The sequence below is a fragment of the Rhincodon typus genome, chromosome 3 (assembly GCF_021869965.1).
Source record: "Rhincodon typus isolate 14 chromosome 3, sRhiTyp1.1, whole genome shotgun sequence".
Lineage (NCBI taxonomy): Eukaryota > Metazoa > Chordata > Chondrichthyes > Orectolobiformes > Rhincodontidae > Rhincodon > Rhincodon typus.
Window position 1 is genome coordinate 107,164,585 of NC_063334.1, and position 26,641 is coordinate 107,191,225.

General features: G+C 40.1%; 2 protein-coding genes across 2 annotated transcripts in view; both read left to right on the forward strand.

Moving 5' to 3' along the window:
* LOC109920854 overlaps positions 1–26,641 on the forward strand; it is a 174,135-nt gene that overhangs the window by 86,361 nt on the left and 61,133 nt on the right. The gene's annotated exons all lie outside the window — the stretch shown is intronic.
* si:ch211-212k18.6 lies at positions 1,237–26,641 on the forward strand. The gene is made up of 9 exons (XM_020521761.2): positions 1,237–1,367; positions 7,891–8,092; positions 11,289–11,419; positions 14,017–14,186; positions 15,804–15,958; positions 18,317–18,523; positions 20,221–20,315; positions 24,951–25,075; positions 25,964–26,641. Exons 1-9 carry the CDS (start codon positions 1,315–1,317, stop codon positions 26,224–26,226), a joined length of 1,401 nt encoding a protein of 466 aa, XP_020377350.2. The 5' UTR covers positions 1,237–1,314; the 3' UTR covers positions 26,227–26,641.

Genomic DNA, 26,641 nt, shown 5'->3' on the forward strand with positions numbered 1-26,641 from the left:
TATCATCAATTTTTGTGTCATCTGAAAACTTATTTATTATACTTTCTACATTAACATCAGGTTGTTTATGTACATAACAAACAGCAAGGGTCCTAGCACTGATTCATGTGGTACATTGCTGGTCACAGGCTTCCAATCACAAAAGCTACGTTCCACCATCACCTACTTGCTTCCTACTTGCAAGCCACTTTTGGATCCAGTTTACCAATTTGCCTGGGATCCTATGTGGTCTCACCACTTGGACCAGCCTTCCATGTCGAACCTTACTGAAGTCCATGCAAATGACATCAATTGCACTACCCTCATCAATATGTTCAGTCATCTTTTCAAAAAAAACTCAATTAAATTAGTCAGACAGGATTTCCATCTAACAAATCTGTGCTGAATATCCCTGATCAATTCCTTCCTTTCTAAGTATTGTTTAATCCTGCCCTTTAGAATTTTTTCCAATAACTTGCTATCATTAACATCAGACTAACTGGTCTGTAATTACCTGGCCTTGCCCTGGTGCCCTTCTTGAACAAAGGAACCACTTTAGATATCCTCCAGTCATTTTGCACTTCACATGTGGCCAGTGCGATATTAAATATCTCTGCCAGGGTCCCAACAATCTATTCCTTTGCCTCTGGGATGCAGCCTCGGATACATCTTATACCTCAACCTTGTTAATCTTAACGTGTTCTAGAACCTCACCATCCAAACAGAAAACCCCATCTTTCTCCTGAGTGAATGCAAATGAGAAGTATTCACTTAAGACCTCACCCATGTCCACTGGCTCTATGCAAGAGTTATCCCCTTGGTCTCTAATAGGTCTCATCCTTTCCCTAGTAACCCTCTGTTGTTGGATGCTCACTGAGTATATTGAATACTGAAATAGAATTTTGAATACCATGAAAATTGGAGGATATTTGGATAAAGCAGGGAAGTGAGGTTGACATAGAAGATCAAACATGGACTCATTGAATAATGGAGCAAGGTTAAGGGATAGTACGACCTATATCTGCTCCTATTTCTAATCCAACTCATTTATTTGAAATCACAAACTTTCGGAGCTGTGTCCTGTGACTTCTGACTTTGTCTACCCCAGTCCAACACCGGCACCTCCATATCGTGGATATTTCTAATGTTCATGTGAGAAACTTTCCATTAAATATATCATGTTACATCCAGTAGAATAATGGATGTCTTGATATTTCAGGTGCATGCCTTGACCTGCGTTTCTGCCTGGCCGTCTGTAATGGAGAAAATTTCCTGCGGGTCTGGAACTTAGCTTCTAAGATCAATGATCAGTCATTGAGCATCAGTGTGAACAATATGAAGAACACTGAAACGATTGGGGAAATTACTCCAATGAAAAGCTATCCTGGGTAAGGTTACTGCATCCACAATTGGATTAATTGTACAAATTGCATCTAAATTTTACCACGTTAAACTCTGTCTATGGATTTTTGAAAATTATTTATTATTAATCGGGGGATGACTTTTAAATAAAAAGTGTGGAAATCACGTCACTGGTGGTAGCCTATAAGCCCCCCAAACAGTAAAGGAGAGATAGAAAGATAGATATGTAGGTAAATCTCAAAGAAGTGTAAGCATAATAAATTAATAATTATTAATTATACATATTTTTATATTTATATATAATTATAATAAAACTTCCCAAGTATTAACTTGGATAGATTATGAAAGGCTTAGAGGAGATGGAATTTTTCACTTGTCCCGGAGACCTTTTTAAGCCAACATGTAGAAGGTCCCACAAGAGAGGGTGCAAGTTGGACGTAATTTTAGGGAAAGAAGCTGGAGAAGTGATACATGTGATACTGGGGGAGAATTTCAGTGGTGGTGACTATAATTCAGTAAAAAATAAGGTAATTATGGATAAGGACAAAGAAGGGTTTGAAATAAAGGCTCTGGATTTGAGAGAAAGTCAACTTAATAAGGTATGACAGGATTTGGCTAAAGTTGATAGGGAGCAGCTACTTGCAAGAAAATTCACATCAGGACAATGGAAGACATTCAGAAGGGTAATAGAATACAGGGCCAACATGATCCCATAAAGGTAAAAGGTGGGAACAACATGTCAATAAAACTCTGGATATCAGGAATATATAGGATTGGATAAGGAAAAGAAAAGAAAGCTTATGGTATATAATGAAAACTCAAAACAGCAGATGGCTTTGAGGAGTATAGAAAGTACAGGGGGTTGCTCAAAAAGAATTGGAAGAGCAAAGAGGAAACATGAGAAAACACTGGCGGGTAACATTAAGGAAAATTCAGAAATGTTCAATCCAGCTAATTACAGGCCGGTGAGCCTTACGTCAGTGGTAGGGAAATTATTGGAGAGGATTCTTCGAGACAGGATTTACACCCACTTGGAAATAAGTGGACATATTAGTGAGAAGCAACATGGTTTTCTGAAGGGGAGGTCGTGTCTCAAGGAAGTGATGAAGATGATCGATGAAGGTAGGGCAGTAGATATTGTCTACATGGACTTCAGTAAGGCCTATGACAAGGTCCCTCATGGCAGGCTGATACAGAAGGTAATAGAACATAGAACATTACAGCGCAGTACAGGCCCTTCGGCCCTCGATGTTGTGCCGACCTGTGAAACCAATCTGAAGTCCATCTAACCTAAACTATTCCATTATCATCCATATGTTTATCCAATGACCATTTAAATGCCCTTAAAGTGGGCGAGTCTACTATTTTTGCAGGCAGGGCATTCCACACCCTTACTACTCTCTGAGTAAAGAACCTACCTCTGACATCTGTCCTATATCTATCACCCCTCAATTTAAAGCTATGTCCCCTCGTGCTAGCCATCACCATCCGAGGAAAAAGGCTCCCACTGTCCACCCTATCTAATGCTCTGATCATCTTGTATGTCTCTATCAAGTCACCTCTTAACCTTCTTCTCTCTAACGAAAACAGCCTCAAGACCCTCAGCCTTTCCTCATAAGACTTTCTCTCCATACCAGGCAACATCCTGGTAAATCTCCTCTGCACCCTTTCCAATGCTTCCACATCCTTCCTATAATGCGGTGACCAGAACTGTACGCAATACTCCAAGTGCGGCCGCACCAGAGTTTTGTACAGCTGCAACATGACCTCATGGCTCCGAAACTCAATCCCTCTACCAATAAAACCTAACATACTGTACGCCTTCTTAACAACGCTATCAACCTGGGTGGCAACTTTCAGTGATCTATGCACATGGACACCGAGATCTTTCTGCTCATCCACACTACCAAGAATCTTACCATTAGCCCAGTACTCTGTATTCCTGTTACTCCTTCCAAAGTGAATCACCTCACACTTTTCCGCATTAAACTCCATTTGCCACCTCTCAGCCCAGCTCTGCAGCTTATCTGTGTCCCTCTGTAACCTGCAACATCCTTCCGCACTATCCACAACTCCACCAACTTTGGTGTCATCCGCAAATTTACTAACCCATCCTTCTACGCCCTCATCCAGGTCATTTATAAAAATGACAAACAGCAGTGGCCCCAAAACAGATCCTTGAGGTACACCACTAGTAACTGAACTCCAGGATGAACATTTCCCATCAACCACCACCCTCTGTCTTCTTACAGCTAGCCAATTTCTGATCCAAACCGCTAAATCACCCTCAATCCCATGCCTCCGTATTTTCTGCAATAGCCTACCATGGGGAGCCTTATCAAACGCTTTACTGAAATCCAAATACACCACATCAACCGCTTTACCCTCATCCACCTGTTTGGTCACCTTCTCGAAGAACTCAATAAGGTTTGTGAGGCACGACCTACCCTTCACAAAACCGTGTTGACTATCCCTAATCAAATTATTCCTTTCTAGATGATTATAAATCCTATCTCTTATAATCCTTTCCAACACTTTACCCACAACCGAAGTAAGGCTCACTGGTCTATAATTACCAGGGTTGTCTCTACTCCCCTTCTTGAACAAGGGGACAACATTTGCTAGTCTCCAGTCTTCTGGCACTATTCCTGAAGACAATGACGACATAAAGATCAAAGCCAAAGGCTCTGCAATCTCCTCTCTAGCTTCCCAGAGAATCCTAGGATAAATCCCATCCGGCCCAGGGGACTTATCTATTTTCACACCTTCCAGAATTGCTAACACCTCCTCCTTATGAACCTCAATCCCGTCTAGTCTAATAGACTGTATCTCAGTATTCTCCTCGACTACATTGTCTTTTCCCTGTGTGAATACTGACGAAAAATATTCATTTAGCACCTCTCCTATCTCTTTGGACTCCACGCACAACTTCCCACTACTGTCCTTGACCGGCCCCAATCTTACTCTAGTCATTCATTTATTCCTGACATACCTATAGAAAGCTTTAGGGTTTTCCTTGATCCTACCTGCTAAAGACTTCTCATGTCCCCTCCTGGCTCTTCTTCGCTCTCTCTTTAGGTCCTTCCTGGCTAACTTGTAACTCTCAAGCGCCCTAACTGAGCCTTCATGCCTCATCTCTACATAAGCCTCCTTCTTCCTCTTGACAAGAGATTCAACTTCTTTAGTAAACCACGGTTCCCTCGCTCGACCACTTCCTCCCTGCCTGACAGGTACATACTTCTCAAGGACACGCAGTAGCTGTTCCTTGAACAAGCTCCACATTTCAATTGTGCCCAGCCCCTGCAGTTTCCTTCTCCATCCTATGCATCCTAAATCTTGCCTCATCGCCTCATAATTGCCTTTCCCCCAGCTATAACTCTTGCCCTGCGGTATATACCGCTCCCTTTCCATCGCTAAAGTCGCACAAGCTTGAAAGATGGATAAAAAACTGGCTCAGTCATAGAAGACAGAGGGTAACAGTAGAAGGGTGCATTTCTGAATGGAGGGCTGTGACTCATGGCGTTCCTCAGGGATCAGTGTTGGGACCTTTGCTATTTATAATATATATAAACGATCTGGAAGAAAATATAACTGGCCTGATTAGTAAGATTAACGATGACACAAAGGTTGGTGGAATTGTGGATAGCGATAAGGAACATCAGAGGATACAGCTGGATATGGATCGGTTGGTGACTTGGGCAGAGAGATGGTAGATGGAGTTTAATCTGGAAAAATGTGAGGTAATGCGTTTCGGAAGATCTAATCCAGATGGAAAATATATGGTAAATAGCAGAACCCTTAAGAGTACTGATAGGCAGAGGGAGCTGGGTGTACAGGTACACAGGTAACTGAAAGTAGCAACGCAGTCGGAGAATGTAGTCAATAAGGCATATGGCATGCTTGCCTTCTTTGACCGGGGCATTGAGTTTAAAAATTATCAGGTAATGTTGCAGCTTTATAGAACCTTAGTTAGGCCGCATTTGGAATATTGTGTTCAATTCTGGTCGCCACAGTACCAGAAGGATGTGGTGGCTTTGGAGAGGGTACAGATAAGATTTACCAGAATGTTGCCTGGTGTGGAGGGCATTAGTTATGAGGAGAGGTTGGAGAAACTTGGGTAGTTCTCACTGGAATGACAGAGATTGAGGGGTGACCTGATAGAGGTCTACAAGATTATGAAGGGCATGGGCAGAGTGGACAGTCAGAAGCTTTTTCCCAGGGTGGAAGAGTCAGTTACTAGGGGGCATAGGTTTAAGCTGCGAGGGGTAAGGTTTAAAGGTGATGTACAAGGCAAGTTTTTTACACAGAGGGTGGTGATTGCCTGGAACTCGCTGCCGGGGAGGTAATGGAAGCAGATACGATAGTGACTTTTAAAGGGCGTCTTGACAAACACATGAATAGCTTGGGAATAGAGGGATATGGTCCCCGGAAGGGTAGGGGATTTCAGTTGTGACAGGCAGCATGTCGGTGCAGGTTTGCAGGGCCGAAGGGCCTGTTCCTGTGCTGTAATTTTCTTTGTTCTTTGTTCTTGTTTTTTTTTAAGTATATTAGTGGCAAGGGAATAACCAGGAAAAGAGTAGGGCCCGTTAGGAACCAAAGTTGCAATCTTTATATGTAGTCAGAAGTCAGAGCTGAAGTTTGAAGTGTGTACTTTGCATCTTTATTCACTGTAGAAAAGGATGTATGTATAGAAATCAGGGAGGGGGGCTATAATACATTTGAATTAGCATTGAAGGAGAGGTGGTATTAGCAGTTTTAGCCGGTTTGAAAAGGGATAAATCCCCAGGCCCAGATGAGATGTACCCCATGCAACTGTGGGAGGCAAGAGAGACGATTGCAAGTACCCTGTCATTAATTTTCAAATCCTCTCTGGCCACAGGAGAGGTGCCAGAGGATTGGAGGACAGCTGATGTGTTAGCATTTTTCAAGAAGGGTGGTAAGAATAAATCAGAAAACTCCAGGCTAACATCTGTGGCAGAGAAACTGTTGGAAACATTTCTGAGGGACAGAATTAATCTCCACTTGGAGAGTTTAGAATTAATCAAGGATGGTCAGTATGGCTTTGAAAGGGTGAGATCATGTCTAACAAATTTGATGGAATTTTTCAAGGCAGTGACTGTTTGTGTAGATGAAGGTAGTAGTCTTCATGGACATCAGAGAAGCTTTTGACTAGATCTTGCATGGTGGATTAATTAACAAGTTAAGAGCCCATGGGATCCAGGGCAATTTGGCAATTTGGATCTAAAGTTGATTGGGTGACAGAAAGCAGATGGTGATAGTTGCAGAATGCTTTAATGACTGCAAGTCTCTGTTCAGTAGTATACCACAGGATTTGGTGCTGCGTGCCTTATCTTTGTAGTGTTCATTAATGATCTGGACATGAACGTAGGAGGTATGATCAGTGTGTTCACAGATGACACAAAATCACAGAATGATATAGAAGGGTTGGTCAGATGGGCTGAACACTGGCAAATGGAATTTAAGCCTGAAAAGTGTGAGGTGATGTATTTTAGGAGGACATTGATTGAGGAATCTGTTAGCCCTGTCACTTGCTGCTTTATGCTGTTTGGCACGCAAGTAGTCCTTTTTTTTAGTTTCTCCAGGGTGATACCTCATTTTTGGTATGGCTGGCTTTGTCTCTGGGTTGCCTTCCCACAGTCTTCACTGAATCAGGTTTGATGCCCTGGCTTGATGCTAATGGTAGAATGGGGATATGTCAGGCCGTGAGGTTGCTGATTTTGTCAGAGTCTAATTCTGCCGCTGCTGATGGCCCACAATGAGCCATTTCAGAGGACAGTTAAGAGTCAGCCACATTGCTGTGGGCCTGGACTCACGTGGGCCAGACCTGATAAGGTGCAAAATAGATTTCCATAAAGAATATTGGTGACTGAGCAGTGTTTTTTTTAAATGACAATTGACAAAAGCATCTTGGTTACCATGACAGAGGCTAGCTTTATATTTAAGATTTAAAAGTTGAATTTAAATTCCACCAGCTATCATTTTGGGACTTAAACCAATGATTTTAGAGAATTACCTAGATTATTAGCGCAGTAGCAATACCTCTGCACCGCTGTCTCCCCTATTCTACTGTTGTAGAGGTGCTGATGTTGGACAGCACTTCCCTCCATTCACCTGACGAAGGAGCAGTGCTCCAAAAGCTTGTGATTTCAAATAAACCTGTTGGACTATAACCTGATGTTGTGTGACTTCCAAACGACTCTACTGTTTATTGAGAGTAGCTTGATAGAGCAGTTATTAGTTTGTTTGAATTCATCCTGCTTTTTGTGGCAGGACATAGCTGGGCAATTTTCTGTGTTGGTAGATACCAATGCTCATTGTTGGCTAGTTATTGATATTGTAGTTATACGGGAACAGCTTTGTGAACTGATCCTAGAACACACAGCAGGGAGAATATTTTCAACGACATGCAGAAAAAAATTAAACAACACTCTATCTTTTGAAGTAAGTAAGTAAAACAGTTTCTGTAAACTATTACTCATTTTGATTTATTTGTTTCAAGATCTTATTTCTGTGTTTATTGTATTGTAGGTATGTAGTGTGCATGAGCTTAAATGCAGAAGTTATCTCTGTCTGGAACATAAGAAAATCTAAGTATATTGGACAAGCAGTCCAGTTAGAGCGGGGGCTGGTTGAAAGTACAAGCACTGTACTCGTGAGAGATATGAAACTTTACATCCTTTCAGATAAGAGCTCAGCTACTTCCACAGAAACACCAAGGCCCATTTTTCAGGTATTTTTTTTTCCATTCTGTTACAATGCAAAGTTATATGAATTGTGTGTCTGGATATAAATTATCACAGCTTATTTATGTCAGTGGCAGATAGCTTGACTTTGGCAATAGTGTAAAACTGATTAATGCAAGTCAGCAGCCAGTTTTCCTTCCTTCCCAATACTTGTTTACACTGACATTGTTGAAAATGAAAATCAGAAAAGGATGGATGCCAATATGACATCCAAATACAACTCTCCAGATTCACCAAAGGAAAACAGATGGAGGGCTGGTAATTTGGTGAGGGAAGAAGGCAAAATCAGGGAAACATTGGCCCAGATTATTTGTGGGGTCTTTGGAGGGTGTGGGTTCCACTGGGCCCATGTAAATAATCCAACACATTGCCTTTACCAAACACTTTTGCTTCCATCACCTCTGGAACTGGTCAAAACCTGCACTCTATTTTCCTGTCTGTTTAATCCATTTTATGTAATTCATTCTTCTTGGAAGTGCTTTTGTTCATTGAATGCGGGAATGAGGCTGCTTTCATATCAGTATAAAACTGCAAATCTGAATTAACACTATCAGCTATGTCATGCAAGTTGAGTCCAATGTGCCAAAGCTTCAAAAGGACACAAGAATTAGGAGCAGAAGTAAGCCATCCATCACCACTCAGCAAGGTCAGACCTGATTGGATCATGGCCTTGATTCCATTCCTCTGGGACTCCCAAAAATTTTGACTCCTTTGTCAATCAAGTATGTAATTCTGCGTTGAATATTTTGAATACTCCAATCTGCACTACTCCCTGGGGTACACAGGCTAACAACCTTCAGAAAAAATAAATTCTTCTCAACTTAGTCTAAATGGCAGATCCCTTATTGTTAAACCATGCCCCCTAGTTCAAAAAAGATGGTTGATGAACATTAGTTTAAGAAAATAGTCCCTGACTCACAACAGAGATAAATCCAAGTGACGAAGCAGGATTTTAGGAAGTGAAGAAACCAACAATGGTTAATCAAGGAAGTTAAGGATAGCATCAAATTGTAAGAAAAAAATACAATGTGGTAAAGATTAGTGGCAAGCCAGAGGATTGGGAAAGTTTCTAAAACCAACAAAAGCTGAACTGAAACAGAGGGAGAAAATAACCTTTTGATGGCAAACTGGCAAGTAATATTAAAGTCTTTAAATATATACAAAGAAAGAGAGAGGCCAAAGTGAACAAAGGCTACTTGGAGAAGAGGCTGGGGAAATAATAATGGGGAAACAGGAAAAGACAAGAGTTGAATAAATACTTTGTATCGATCTTTATGGTGGAAGACATGAAGAGCATTCCAAAACTGCTAAATTATCAAGGAATGGGGAGAAATAAATAGAATAACCAATACTAGATGGAAAAGTACTGGGGAAACTAATGGGACTAAAGGCTGATAGGCTCCCCCTCCCTGGATCTCATGGGCTGTATCCTAGGGCATTAAAGGAAATAGTTACCGAGATAGTGAATACACTGCTAGTAGAATTCCAAGGAGTCTTAGATTCTGGAAAAGTCCTAGAGTATTGGAAGATTGCCATTGTCCAAAAAGGGAGAGAGATATAAGGTAGGTAACTACAGGCCAGTTAGCTTAACATCTGTCATTGGAAAAATATTACAGTCCATTATAAAAGATCTGATAGCAGACATTTTAGAAATGCATAATATAATCAAGCTGTCAACATGGCTTCATGAAAGGGAAATTATGTCTGAAAATTTTATTAGAATTCTTTGAGGACGTGGTATGCAGGATAGATAACGGGGAACTGTTAGATGTAATATATTTAGATTTCTAAAAAATGTTCAATAAGGTAACTCAGTAAGCTACTTAAAAGATTTGAGCCCACCTTGTTGGGTGGGGTAGTATAATAGCATGGATAGAGGATTACCTAACTAATAGAAAGTAGAGATTTGTGATAAGGGGGGCATTTTCAGGATGGCAACCTGCAAATAGTGGCATGCTTCATGGGTCACAATATTTTACAATATATAATAATGACTTTGAGGGAAATGAATGTACTATTGCCATGTTTGCAGATGACACAGAAATAAATGGAAGGGCATGTAGTGAGAATGATAGAGTCCACAGAAGGTTTATGGACTGGTTAAGTCGATAAATTTTGCAGATAGAATATAGTATGGGAAAATGAGAGGTTATTTAGTAGGAGTATAGCAGAGTTCACTATTATTTAAATGGAGAAATACTGCAAAATGCTGCAGCAGAGAGGGATTTACTAGGCCTTGTTCGTGAATCACAAAAAGCTAACATACAAGTTCAAAAGGTAGTGGGGAAGGCAAGTAGAATGTTGTCTTTATTTTGATGGAACAATGGGGAAGTGTTACTAAATCTATACAACGTACTGGTTAGATCAACCCTAGAATACTATGAAACAGTTTTGACCCTTTACCTAGGGAATGATATTTTGCCATTGGAGCTAGTCCAGTGAAGGTTCTCTGGAATGGTTATTTCGGAAATGGAGAGGTTTCTTATAAGGAGAAGTTGGGCTTGTACTCATTGGAGTTTAGAAGAATGAGAGGAGACATTATTGAAGCATATAAGATTCTTAGGGGGCTTCACAGGGTAGATACAGGAAGGTTGTTTCCTCTTGTAGGAATGTTTAGGAGCAGAGGGCATAATTGCAGAGTAAGCAGTCACCCATTGAAAAGAGATGACAAGTTTATTCTCTCAAAGGGTAAAGAATTTGTGGACTTCTTTTAATTACAGAGAGCTGTAGAGGTTGGGTTATTCCACATACTTAAGTCTGAAATATTTTATCAGTAAAGGAATTAAGGCATATTGGGAAAAGGCAGAAAAGTGGAATTGAGGATTGTCAAATTAGCAATGATCTCAGTGAATGGCAGAGCAGAGTTGCTGTGCCTACTTCTGCTCTTACATCATACAGTCTTATACTGCTGTCTCACTGAATTAAAGAAATCAAACAATTATCATCAGCAAAAATAGGAAATGCCACAAATGCATACAGTCCAGCCATTTCCTAGAAAGGCTATGAATAGTTCTCTCACTGTATTAATCAGCAGAAAGGATAAGTATTGAAATATTGTACTTTCTATCTTGTTCACAGTTCAATTTACCTTCGAACAATTAATTTCTACCATCTAAGAAACCTGCACCCCACGTAGATGCTTATTTTAAAATTTTATCAATATTATTATTTTCTTTGCTCCAGACACTTGTAATGTATGATCTGTTGAAAAAAAAGTTCTCGAAGAAATTGACTGGCCTGTATATTATCCCTTCTCCCAAGCATGAATATAGAATTTTGCCAGGAGATCTGCTACTAGGGTTATCTGAATACAGGTGAGAATACACTTCCCAGGTAACATATACTTCAAAATGTAATGCTTGTAAAGGATGAAAGCTGCCAAAGTATTCGCTTCCCCTAGTGATGTACAAGACGTAATCCAATGATAGTTTTTCTTCTTCATAGAAATGTGACTGAATGTCTTGTGTCTGGGACATAGTAGCCTTTGGTACAGCAAAAATAGTAGAAAGAAAAAGTAAATAACAGATTATGTTAGTTAACCTCCTTTGGAACACGCGTGATGGGATATTTTGTTTTCACCTTTTTAAAATGTTGCATTTTTTTTCTAACTCCTTGAGCTGGTCAGGGTATTTCTCATTCCGTATCTTTCATCAGAGTTCACACAGGGTGTGTAAGGAAGATATACAAAATGTTGTGTGCACTTTAAATATATGCTTGTAGAATTATTAAAATAGCAATTAGAGTCATAGCGGCATAGAGATGTACGCATGGAAACAGACCCTTCAGTCCAACTCATCCATGCCAACCCGATATCCTAAATTAATCTAGTCCCATTTGCCAGCATTTGTCCCATATCCCTCTAAGCCCTTCCTATTCATATACCCATCCAGATGCCTTTTAAATGTTGTAATCGTACCAGCCTCCAGCACTTCCTCTGGCAGCTCATTCCATACACGCACCACCATCTGCATGAAAATGTTACCCCTTAGGTCCCTTTCAAATCTTTCCCCTCTCACCTTAAACCAATGCCCTCTAGTTTTGGACTCGCCCACCCTGGGGAAAAGACCTTGTCTATTCACCTTATCCATGCCTCTTATGATTTTATAAACCTCTATAACGTCACCCCTCAGCCTCCACGCTCCAGGGAAAATAGCCCCAGCCTCTCCCTATAGCTTAAACCCTCCAATCCTGGCAACATCCTTGTAAATCTTTTCTGAACCCTTTTAAGTTTCAAAACATCCTTCCTATTAGGAGGGAGACACATCCAAAATGACAAAAAGCAGTGGACTCAGCACTGATCCTTGTGGCACACTGCTGGTCACAGGCTTCCAGTCTGAAAAGCAACCCTCCGACATCCCCCTCTGTCTCCTATGTTCGAGTCAATTCTGTATCCAAAAGGCTAGTTCTCCCTGTATTAATTGTTTAATTTAAACCCAAGAAAGGTCTTAAGAATTATTATTCAGGAGTATAGTTTTAAACTAGGTAGGTGGAACAACAATGGCTGGACTGAACTGAAAATCATAGTCCACATTACACTCCCTGCATCACAACGTCACCTCCCCACCACCAATTCTGACTGAAATGTTCCACAATCCTAATGAATGTGCCACTAGAACCAATGCTTATTTGTTGGAGCCAGGACTCCAGTCTCAGGAACAAATACCATTTTAAAAAGCTGCCAGCGAATCAAATGGCCAACAGATTTGTAGTTCCAGCAGTGCCACTGGGAGAGAATGGCCACTGCTAGAACTGCAGGCAGCCCACTGTGCCAACATATCCAGACTGACAGTGAAGGGGATTGAGGGGCTAGGCTCTGGTTACCAACCACTGGCAGTTGATGGTTCATTGTCACCAATCAGCCTTTCTATACAAAATCTAAGGGTCTGTTTAATTATCATTGATAAAGGATATACCACTGGAGAGAGTCTTAAAAAGAAGAAATGCTGGTCTACATACCAAAGTGCAGTTTATTTCATGATAGCAATGGGTATAATTAACATTAACTAGTTAGGTACATGTACAGTCATCAGGAGCCAGGTGGGTCATTTCTGTCTTTGCCAGATCTTATACAAGATGAACCGTTTCTCCACCTAAAGACTATGTGATCTCACAAGGTTGGGTGTAGCTAATGAAACTTGAACATAACTCTTCCAGAACCATTAAACCACCTTTGATGGGGCAGGAAACCCATGAAGGGGATCCCATCCCATCACTTGCCTGAAACCAGCCTGCACAGCTACATGGGATTCCGGCACCATGGATACAATGCTGGATGTGGTGAAATGAAACTCTTTAGTAACCATTAATTGGTGACTTAAGGACCTCAATTTGCTCAAGAGGAGGGAAGTAGGCTAATGATTTCCTATCTCCCAACTAATTGTGGCTGGGAACAGAAGTGCATGTAATGAGTACAGTGCTTGTTGGATTTTTTTGCACTCATCCTGCATTCTAACCACTGCTGGGGAAGCACACAATCTAGCCCATGACTAGGGCTCTTTTGGTGCAATGGTAGTGTCCCTACTTCTGAGTCAGGAGGCCTAGGTTCAAGTTCCAACTGTTGTAAAGATGTGTAATAATATCTCTGAACAGGCTGAGTAAAAAAAATCTACTGTCTAATCCATTGACTCTGGCCGACACTATTCAGGAGATGTTAGAACATCTGCCATCCAATTATGATGCAGACCTTTGCAATAAAACTAGACAGAGTTCTAATAATGACTTGGAAAGTTAAACTTATACCCAAGAAAGTTACTAAATGGGGAGGATTTATGACATAACAAGTTAGAGAATAGATGTAAAATAGTTTCTTTCCACTTAATGTACTAATCATATTCTGCATAAATAAAAATCACAAAGGACACTTATCTTCGAAGAAAATGAAAACATAATGCTTATTTCTGTTTATGGGAAGAGATCACCTTGTTATCTGGAACCTGAATACTGGATCAATAAAGGAACGGATCAGACCCACATACAAAGACAAACTTTCCTTAAATGTCTTCACTTCCTACTTAAAAGACAATCTCTACAAAGAGCTTCTGGCCCAGAAGAAAAAAGAAAGAGATACGAAAGGATCAGGAGGTAAATATATTCCATACCATGTTGCAAGTGTGAGTGTTTTATGCAGAACAGGAATACTACAAGTTAGCTATTTAGAATGAACACAAGCTGTATCATCTATGAGACGTCTTGGGAAGGATACTGGAACTCACTTCTTGTAACTTTGAGATGACCTTTAGAAATAGAATAAAAATCTAATGTTGAAACAGCTCTGTAGTAATTCTGAATGCTGTTTGACCAGCATTCAGTTTGCTTTCATTCAGAGAAAAAAATTTTGGAAGAGTAATGATTAAAATATTGCAAAATGCAGATAATGTAGATGTAAATAGTTTGTTCCATTTGGACCATAAACAGAAAACCAGTAGGATTCACATATAAAATGAAGTCTTAAAATGACATTAAAAGTTAAAATAAAAGCAAAAAAACTGCAGATGCTGGAAATCTGAAACAAACACAGAATGCTGGAGTAATTCAGCAGGTCTGGCAGCATCTGCGGAGAGAGAAACAGAATTAACATTTTGAGTCTCATGTGAATCTTTTTCCTTTGTCCTTTAAAGTCCGGTAGCCTTTGGACAATCACCATCAAAAGGCAACATTAAATAGTTCTGAAGAAGTCATACCAGACTTGAAACATTAACTTTATTTCTCTCTCCACAGATATTGCCAAACCTGCTGAGTTTCTCCAGCGTTCTCTGTGTTTGCATTGAATAGTGGCCAATTCAGTCAGGAACCGGTGAGTCTACAGAACTGTTGCTCAGCAAGGGAGCTAGCATCTTTGAAGATATAGGACTGCCAATTCGGGAGCCTCAGCAGCACCATGAACATTACACACCTATTCTGGTCTCCCTGCTATAGGAAAGATATTGTTAAACTTGAAAGGGTTCAGAAAAGATTTACAAGGATGTTGCCAGGATTGGAGGGTTTGAGCTATAGGGAGAGGCTGAGTAGGCTGGGGCTATTTTCCCTGGAGCATCGGAGGCTGAGGGGTAACTTTATAAAGGTTTATAAAGTCATGAGGGGCATGGATAGGATGAAACCAAGGCCTTTTCCCCAGGGTAGGGGAGTCCAAAACTAGAGGGCATAGGTTTAAGGTGAGAGGGGAAAGATTGAAAAGGATCCTGAGGGGTAACTTCTTCATGCAGAGGGTGGTGCGTGTATGGAATGAGGTGCCAGAGGAGGTGGTGGAGCCAGCTACAACACTTAAAAAGCATCTCAAAGGGTATATGAATAGGAAGGGTTTAGAGGGATTTGGGGCAAATGCTGGCAAATAGGACTAGATTTATTTAGGATATCTGGTCGGCATGGACAAGTTGGACCAAAGGGTCTGTTTCTGTGCTATATATCTCTGACTCTATAGCACTGTTCCTTCACTGTTGCTCGGTCAAAATCCTAGATCTCCCTTTCCAACAGCACTGTAGGTGTTCCTTCAGCACATGAACTGTGGCGCCTCATGGAGTTGGTTCAGCACCACTTTCTGATGGGCAGGAAAAACTTTTCCGGGGGACTTAGGAAGGGGCAACAAATGTTGGCTCAGCCAACAATGCCCACATGCTGTGAAACAAGTAAGAGGAAATCCTGTCAGCACATGGTTGATATTTTAATCATGAAGTAAGACACAGTGTCCCTGTGTAATTTCAGCATTTCTCACTCCCTGGGAAAAGCGCAGTGAGACAAAGACGGCACATAAAAGGAGGCTGGACAAGGAAGTGAAGCAGGAAATTGAAATATTGCAGCAGTTCTCAAATGAGAAGTCTAACCCCATTGATCAGTACCTGCTAAGTGGGGATGAGAAGGTGAGAAAAACAATATAAAAATATTTTTAAATATATAATTTCCACTGAGTCACACTGTTATTCTGCTAAAACACTTATTCTCAGCAGATGAAACCTGCAGCTTACAATTGAAGATCAGACTAAAATTACGCAGTTTTTTCCCATCTCCCATCATAAGTAAAATTCGAGCAGAGAAAACCGAGGAGAAATGGCATAAGCAGTTGTTTGCCTTATATTTCCAAGGTTTCCACAAGTTTTCCACCAAAGTTATAGCAGACATTTACTGCAAAGTTTTTTATCCTCTCCAGCTTGAACACTTTATTTAGGATGCAGCAAGAAGGCGTGGAGTGTATAACAGATGCACAGGAAAACAAGACAAGATCTGGGTATGCAGGTCCCAGTTGGCAGAGGGCAGACATTGTTCAATATTGGCATGAGGATCATAGTTTGTGAAACAGGGCCAGCATTGTCACAAATGGGAGAATAGTGTGACAGACAGATACTCTAAAGCTTTAGTTTTGCTGGTTAATGCAGATAAGATCACGCTGATCACTCAGAGTTTTACAACTGGCTGACTTACTCAACAATTCCTGACTTTCAGAAGAGATGGCAGGCTTTTGTGGGAGAAGGTAAAAGATTGCATGTATTGTTTTGAAGAGCAGTGGAGTTCTGCCTGTTGTCCTGAGCAATATTTATCCCTCAATTAAAAAAAAAACAATAAAAGAATTATCCAGTTGTCACAGTGTTATTTATAAAGCTCTGCTGTGAACAGATCGGCTCTGTGTTCATCCATTTTTACCAAACTTCAAAACTACTTCATTGATGATAGAAAGCTTTGGGGTAGTCTAATGTTGTGAAAAGTGTTTCATAAATGGAAATCTTCCTCATTTGGAGGAATTTGAGTAAATCACACTAGAGTCTGATGTATGCCACATTTTTAATATTTTGTTATAATCCTGCAACTTTACGGTCCTTCATTCTGGTGTTAATCCACAAGTCAGCAGATATATTGTGTTCAATTTCAAATTATTGTATTCAATTTGGTGAAATTTGAACGCAAGATCCCTCGGTTGTCACTCCAACACCACCACTGTCCTGCCTCTACGTTGTGTTATCTCTTACTATGTCTCCTTCAAAACCAATTATACACTCAGACCTTGGGGCTTGATGAACCTACTTGTAAGTCGTTAAGCTATTTACATGGAGGTGCATCGTATTCACATGCTGAGTAAAAAATCAATTTGTGAGGCTGAATGACCTTATGTCATGTTATGTTTATATCATTCTTTTCAAACAGATTGAGAATAATTAGAGAATTAATTATTGCCTGTACAAGTGCTCCCATAAATTATTGTTCCATAGGTAACTTGGTAGAATTAAACCTTGCTATACTAGTGCACACCATGAGTCCCAAGACGGTGGTTCCATCTCAGCCGGGCAGTTAGGGGATTTTAGATGGGGAAGACAATGAACAGAGCTGAGAAATTCCCTACAAAGAATGAGAACCTCGTCACAGTTCCTTCAGCGCTGCCAGGTCAAAATCCTAGGATTCCCTGCCTATTGGCATTGTGGATTTACCTACCACAGATAGACTGCAGCAGTTCAAAGCTATTACCCCCTTTTCAAGGACAACTAAGGATGAGCAATAAATGCAGTGACGCTCCCATCCCATGAATGTATAAAAGCAAAGGGCTCATCACCCATCAGTATTCTTCAGCACTTACTTGGAATCATTTAAGAATATGGGCACAGAGGAAGTTGACACTCAAAAATTCACGGTGCCACGGAGATGATCGGGAGCAGATTGAAGAAGATATGAAAGAAAATCATACAAGCAGTATTGAAAATATTCACACATATATAGAATAAGAGTAGCTTACTTCGGGTGTAAAGGGATATTGAGTCATTAGACAGTCATACAAACTGGGAATCCTGCAGTCCAGTTTGTGCTGATCTTTATTTTTGTTTATGATTTGAAAAGGCCATCTGTAATCCCTTTGCCATTTACCCAGAATGAGGGCTTTTCCTGACCCACCAGTCGTCATGCTTCAATGATGGTAGTGGGTAGGCTGAGTGGAATTTGTAGTCAAGTGAGATCCTAGTAACTATGGAGGAGAAGGAAATTAGCTAGAGTTTGTGCTCCTGATCATTGGAAGCAATGACAAGATAAGAATGTGCTGAGATCAAATACATTCCGACAGACAGATATGTGACATTCCTCTATGTAAGTTCAGATTGGCATTCAGTAGAAAGAAATCAAGGATATTGGGGATCTGAAGAACTGTACATATCCTCAAGAGACATGAGGCAAGGAGTAGAGGGAGAAAAGCATTTTACAGTCATATTAATACCAAACTTTAAATGCAATCTCTGTTTCAGATAATTGTCTGCTCTTACTTTGCACATCATCTTGCTGTCTTCAGCTTGGAGACAGAATCTCATATTCAGACCATTGAAGACAGGACATCCATGCTGTTCTTGCACATTGCTGCATTGACATACAGTGGCAGCTATCTAGCGCTGTCAAATTATAATGACATGGAGAAAGTTAGTTACGTCACTTTGTGGGACTTGCAGACAGGGAAGGTAAAAAAAAAATTCATTTCTTTTATGCTTGTTGTAATATCTAAGATATGGTCAGCATCTTAGAAAATCATCTCACATTTTGGAAATAGTGTGCATTCTTAATTAATTTAATCTGACCATAAGCAAGGGGGAGATAGAGGCATAATGGTAATGACACCACACTAGTGATCCAAAGATGTTCTGGTAACATGGGTTCAAATACCACTATGACAGCTGGTGGAATTTAAATTCAGCTGCTGAATTTGGAACATAAACATGACAACAATTGTTGATTGTTATAAAAAGTATCTGGTTTACTAATGTCCTTTAGAGAAGGAAAACCCCTATCCTGACTGGTCTGTCCAACATGTGACTCCAGACCCACAACAATGGAGTTAACTCTTAACTGTCGTCTACCCAACAAGCCATTGGGTCAAGGCCAATACAGGATGGACAACAAATGCTAACCATGCCAGCATCACCCACATTCCATTGTAAGAACTCAATTCCACATAAGACAAATACAGTGGACAATGGAAATCTGAAATGAAAACTGAAAATGCTATAAATATTCAACAGGCCTGGGAGCATCAGTGGACAGAGAAAACCAAATTATTGTTTCATGAACTGCGGTAACCATTTTAAATATTGGGTGGGAAATTTTGGGGGATTGCAGGGCTTCCTGCTCCATTGCCACTAAGGTCAATGGTGAACACACTTGGGCTGATGTTGACAGCTCCACAGCCATTTAGCTCTGGGTTAGAATTGATTGACTGGTGACTGCCCTTCTCTTGGGAACAAGTCCCTCTGCAGAGAACTGCCAGCCAATCTGATTGGCCAACAACTCAGGAGACTCAGCAGCACCATGGGAAACAGTGGTTACTTTTGAGGAAGGTGGAGCCCTGAAGCCAACTGAATGTAGTTAAAATCATGGCAGCTTCCTTTAATATTCAATTAAGAGAATTGCTCAGGCTACCTTGCCTGTCCACAGCCCCTCTTAAATACAAGACTACTCCTACTCCCTTCATTCTGACTGCTGGGAGGGCACCTGAATTCATCTGCTTGCCTCCCAGCCACCAGTAGGGGTGGTGGGGGCGTAACAATCCACCATTGGAAATATGCCAATAGTCCAGTAAAACAGCCCTTAAATATCATTTGAATATCTAAATTTGTTTCACTACCCTTTTGTGGTGGGAAGCCTTTCTGAAATTCTATGCTTCTCCCATCCCTAACACTTTGGTCTAGCTTCACCAGCCCCACACCACCAATTTTGCTGTTTCCCATGCCGAAGTGATCCTGCCTTGTGACAGCAAAATTCTGCACAGATGCAGCCAGATCTTAATTGAGTATTTCTAGCAGGAGAAAGAGCAGTTTCCACTTTTGCCTCAAAGCCAAATAATCTGGTTCCAAGCCTCGTTCTAGACATTTGTGCACACCATTGGCACTGATACTTCACTGTAGTTGTCACTGTCTGAGGATCTTTATTAAATGAAGGCCTCTTCTGCTCTCTCAATTGAATGCAAAAGGTTCCATTAATTGCACCAAAGTAGAGCAAACACCAGGTGAATGGTTAATATGTTACCCCTTGTGAACATCAATGGAACAAATAAACCGGTCACACAAGCCAAATAAACTAATACATTCTCACAGATGTATAGATACCATGTATGAATACTTGCATAATTTTTTTTTTGAAAAGTACATTGTTTTGTGTTCAGGTCAAGAAACGTTTAAAAAATGAACCAAACGTCTGTTGCATTGCGATCACGGGCAATGCTGACCGAATTGTGTTTGGTGTTATGGAAGCAAACAGGTACTGCATAATACTATTATCACTTCAAAAACTTAAACACTTCACTGATTGAGAATAACACAAAGCTCATTAATCATGACAAGCATGTCTTTCAAATTGCAGCACAACGTGGGGCAAGGTCAACAGATTGGGTAGAACGGTCCTTTTGTCTAAATGGAAAGATCACTTCAGACACCTAACTCTGTTCCCTCCTCTGATATGATCCTCAGAACTTAAGTCTTTGATCATCTGCCCTAATACTTTATCTGTTTTGGTGTAAAATTCTGCTGCATAACATGTTCTTACTACATGCACTTTCCTGAGACATTGTCATTGATACTATTAAATTGTATTCGGGTCACTTCATCTGTTGGATTAGAGTATCCTTTACTGCCTTCTATTGGTGACAGAATGAAATTGCAATGTTTTTGAGAAACACGTTTATTAGATGGCTATTTTCCTGAAGGAGCAACTCAAGACTAAAGCAAATCTGAATACTTAACTGTTGGGATTTTGGTAAGCAAGAAAATTTGGTGTAGTTCTCCTTTATAAAAAGGATGAGACCAAGAGAGGGAGCTAGATACAATAAAAATCTAGAGGCAATAATTAGGTGACCAGGTAGGTAATCAGTGAATTTTATTCTGTTCTTTCTGTGAATTAGTGTAGTAATTTAAACTGGTACTGGGGACATACAAGAGAATACTAAATTTATAGCAATGATTATTGATATATTGAACATAACTACAGTCCACAGAACGCAAGGGCTTAATCCTAGAGTCTTACGAGAAGTGGCTACTTGATAATGGATGCATTGGTAGTAAATTCCATAGATTCTGGCTGTCTAGCTGTTGTATACAAAGAAAACAACCTGAGCTTATCCAGCCTCTCTTCATAGCTAAAGTGCTCCATCCCTGGCAACATCCTAGTGAATCTCCCTTGCACACCTCCAGTGCAATCACATCTTCATATAGTGCAGAGACCATAACTGCACACAGTACTCCAGCTGTAGCCTAACCAAATTCTGTACAGTTTCAGCATAACATCCCATACTGTTATAACCTGTTCCTTGACTGATAAAGGCAAGCGTCCGGTATACCTTCTTAATTATTAACCTGTCCTGCCACTTACAGGGATTTTTGGACAAGATTCCTCTGTACTTCCTAGTGTCCTGCCGTTCATTGGGCACTCTATTGTCTTATTATTTCTTCCTTGTTACTGCTTCTTAAAAAAAGTAGCAGGGTTTTTTTCTAAATCATAAAATAAGGCAGAGACAACTTGGTTTTGAGAAAGTGAACTAAGGTTTGACAAATTTACTAGAGTTCTCTTGAGGATTGACAAGCAGTGGATAAAGGGAAATCAGTAAGTACAGAGCATTTTGGATTTCCAAAAGATAGTTGATAAGATGCCACGAAGGTTCTGCACAAGAATTTCTGTGGTGTTGAGGTTGATAGATCAGCAAGTATAGAGGAACGTCTAACTAACATGAAACAGAAGATCTTGGATAAATGGGTCATTTTCAGACTGTCAAACCATAATTGGAGTGCTGTGGAGATCATTGCTGAGGCCTCAACTATTTATGATCTATATTAATAACTTAGGTGAGGAGGCTGACTATACTGTGATTAAATTTGCTGAAGATACAAAATAGGTAGTAGTACAAATTGTGAATTGGATATGAAGAGTAGGTTGAGTGGGCAAAACTGTCAGATGGGATATAATGTGGGAAAAAGAAAGGTTGTCCAGTTTGGCAGGAAAAATAGAACAGCAAAAGTTTTTTTTTAATGAGAACTGTGAATTGCTGCAGTACTAAGGGATTAGGATGTTCTTGTACATTAAACATTAGCACACAGGCACTGTAAGTAATAAGCAAACCAAAGTTGGTCTTTACTGCAAGAGGATTAGTGTATAAAGTAGGGGCAGCCTCACTGTGACTGTACAGTGCTTTGCTGAGATTGTACCTTGAGTACATTGTACACTTTTAGTCTCATGGAAGGATGTACTTGCATTGAAAACATTTGAAGAATGTTTACTAGGCTGAATCTTATGATAGAGGGGCTGTCTTATGATGTAAGGTTTGTGCGGGTTAGGTCCAAACATACAGAAGTTTAGAAGAATGAGTGGTGATTTTATTGAAATGTGCAAGATTCTGAGCAGACTTGACAGGGTAGATGCTGAGATGTTTCCCCTCAGGACAAAATCTAGAACTAGGGACAGATTTAAATTAAGGGACAGGGATCAGTGTTATTAGTCTTTGGAATTCTCTTGCAAAATGAATAATTGGAGACTGACCATAAAATATATTCAGGGATAAGATTGATCAAAAATTATTCAATCAGTCTTAAGGGGAACAGGCAAGAAAGTGGAATTAAGCCAACAATCAGTTGTGATAATTTTATCAGACGGAGAAACAGGCATGATGGGCTAAATAAAATGGTTTGCTCCCCTTAATTATTTCATTCTTGGTGTATCTGGCTTTATTTATTGTCAGGGAACTTCTCAAAATCCTATGTTGCTGTTTTATAAAGCTTTTCAATTTTACTCACTGTACATAGCATCACTTCCTTGATTTTATATGTTATTCCTTTATTTATAAACCCCAGGATCCTATAAGCCTTCTTTATAACTGTTTCAACTTTCCTGACCACCTTCAGAGAATTATGCCAGTGAACCCGAAGATCCCTCTGCTCCTGTACTCCCCTCAAAGTTGTACTATTGAGTGTGTATTGTCTCTATGCTTCTTCTACCAAAATGTATTCCCTCACGTTTCTCTGAATTGAAATTCATCTGCCAGGTGTCTGCCCATTTGGCCAACTTGTTGATGTCCATCTGAAATCACTCAGTGTCATCCTCACAATTCATTACTCTCCCTGGCTTAGTATCATCTGCAAATTTAGAGAATTTGCCCTCAACACCCGTCTCCAAATTGTTTATATAAATCAGAAAAAGGGTCCAAACATTGATCCCTGGCGAACACCACTTTGAACTTGTCTCCAGTCGAGGGCAATATGTCTAAATTTGCAGATGATAGTAAACTAGGGAGAATAGTGAGTTATGAGGATAACACTGAGTGACTTCAGAGGGACATTGACAAGTTGGTAAATAAGCAGATTCTTTGCAGATGAATTTCAATTCAGAGAAATGTGAAGGAATGCATTTTGGTAGAAGAAACACAGACAGTTCAGGCTCAATGCCTATCTATACCTACCCTCTGTTTCCATATTTCAGCCAATTTCTAAACCACCTGCCAAAGACCCATCAATCACAAACATTTCTAATTTGCTAACAATCTGCCATTTGGCACTGTATCAAATGCCTTCTGAAAGTCCAAATATCCAAATCTACAGCACTACCCTCATCCACTGCCTGCGTCACCTCGTCAAAGAACTCAATCAGATTCATCAGACATGACTACCCTTGACAAAGCCATGTTAACTGTCTAGTATCAACTTGTTTTTCTCTAAGTGTGTATTTACCTTGTCCTGTGATATGGCCTCCATCAGTTTTCCCACTGTTGATGTCAAGCTGACAGGTGTGTAGTTTCCTGGGTTATTCTTTGCCCCTTTCTTAAATAATGGTGTTACATTTGTAATCCTCTAGTTCACCAGGAGTAATCCTGTGTTTAGACAGGCATGCAAAATTTCTGTCAACAGCTCCACAATTTGCTCCCTTACCTCTCTCAGTAATCGAGGATGCATTTCATCCATGCCTGGCAACCTCTCTACCTGCACCATTATCCTGCTCAGTTGCTCAACACCCTCATTTTCAACTAGGCCATTATCACCATTTTATAATTTGGTAAAGACAGAAGCAAAGTACTCAGTTCGCACCTCTGCCATACCTTTTGCTTCAGTGAGCAGTTTGCCCTGCTTATTCCTTATGGGCCCCACTCTATCCTTCACTAACTGTTTACTGTTAATAGGTTTGAAGAACATCTTACTATTTGTTTTAGCATAACCTGCCATCCTTTCCTCATGCTTCCCCTTAGCCTTCATTTTGATGCGGCATAAAAATAAAACATTTACACAATACCCAGCTAGATCTGAGCTAGAGACTGAGTTCTTGACCATGACACAATTCTTCCTACCACTCAAAACAGTGATCATCTTCAACAGGAACAAGCCACTAAATCCCCATCAACGTGGAGGTGATGGTGAAGATGTTACTACTGACCACAAACTTAACTGAATCAACCACATAAATATTTTCGTTACAAGAGCAGGTTAGATGCTTGCAATTCTGCAATAACTAAAATATCACTTTACTTCCTCAAGCCTTTCTATTTACAATGCACAAACCAGCAGTCTAATGGGTGTGCAATCTGATAAATGCAGCTCATGCTGTCCCCAGTGACTGCAATACTCCAAACATGCACAAGCAGAACATGAGGTAGCCAGCATCACTTCCAGACCTGCTGCCATCAAAAAGATGATCTTGTGCATTGTGTTTCTGCTTTCAGGGATATCGCCAACTTAGTTAACAAGTTGACTTTGTATTGTGTCATGAATTCAGTTCATTAAGGCACAGAACTAACCAACTCTTCTAGGGCAGCAATTGTATCATTCCACACCTGGAGCATAATTTGAACCCTTCCTTTTCTTTTGAGCATGCCAAGTTAATTGGTAGTGATGGAATGTTTTCACTTTTTTTAAATAACAGACTGAAAGTGTGGGACCCATTCAGAAAAGGCCACAAGACAATCCCAGGATATGAAAACCTTCACTTTAGAACAAACAGTACTGTGCATTTGACAGATCGCGGATCAAAAGCAATCGTTTTGGCAGGTATGTGCAACTGGATTTAACTCTGTTTCTAAGAATTAAATGTTTCTCTTCCCTATTAAAAGTGGGGACCTGAAGCACACTATCCATTGGTTCAAATGATAGCTCAGTTATTTGCCCCAGGGAGCAGTTTCCTGTTTGCTGAAGAGAACTGGTCCTTTTACTTCAGCCATTCCATTTTCTTCAATGACTGTTGGAAGCACACAATTTGACTGGTTACAAAATCTGTATAGAGTACCTGGTTTCCAGCATGTACTCAAAAATGTTGGACTGCAGTCACAAATTCACATTTCATCAAGCAGTGATTCAGGCCCATGGGCCTGCAGCAGAACATCAATATATCAAAGTTGTGAAAGCTAATTAACTGCACTGGGTTAACATAAATCATTAATCTACTTCCGAAGGGCTAAATTGAGTAAGAAGATATGATAGAGCTCCATTATGCCTACTATGATGATGGAAGAATGTTGATCTGTAGCTATGGAAAGATTTTTTAACCTTAATGCCTTAATTCAGAACAAAGCAAATACCAACCATTTTTTGGCACCCAATAACTCTATTGGCAGATACCTGTCAGATCTGGGTAGTCTGTAAAGTGTATGGCGAGATTGCCTCTAAATGAACAGGAGATGAGAGAATAAAATACAATTGTATTTCTCATTTTCCCATTAAATTATGTCATATTCCAAAAAGTCCAAAGCCTATGAAGACTTCAGTCTCTCTGCTTCTTCCTGTATGGTATTTAAGGGGTGGGAGTAGAGAGGAGGAATCATAGGCTTGAATCAATTAGAAAGCCAGAGCACAGCAGTTTGAGCTTGAAAGTACTGTATTATAAATAGTTGTTTAAATGTGTTAAAATACTCTAACTCGTATCTTACTCTCCTGCCTCAGGTGACGTGAGTATTTGGGATCTCGATAGTGGCACAGTACTGTCCATTTTTACACCAGACAGCGTTATTCAGAACATGACTTTAGCACTTGAAAGCAACCTCATTCTTCTTGGCATGAGCAACAACCCTGTCCTCATTGTCTTAAAGCTGACATCAAAGAACAAACTTGAATTAACTTCCACAGGAGGGAATATGTTTGGAGAAGAATCTAGCAGCGAGGAAGATGACAATTCTTATGAAGATTATGGTCTTCCTCAATCATGAATACAAATATTTTAACCATTGGTTGGGCTGTATCAGTTGAATACATTGAATTGATGGGGTCTGGTGACATTTTAAGAACACGACTGAACCTTGCAGGGACTTCTACGTGCAGATATACTGCAACTTATGCCACATGTACATTTAGTTAGTTTTCACTTATGCTGCATCAGAGTAGTTCAACTGAAGTGCAGACACCTTTCAATTGCTAGGTTATAAATTAAGATCAACCTGTTCATTTTATTTGGAATTTCCAAATAAAATCAGAGCTAATACATTAGCAGATTTTCAACATTAAGTGGATTAGCACATCTTCCTGGTTTGTTTAGAAATCAGCAGTAAACTGGTGGCCCATTCAGACACTGTACTTTCTCCATACAGCAGCACCTGGTCTATGTGAATATTTATTTTTCAATGT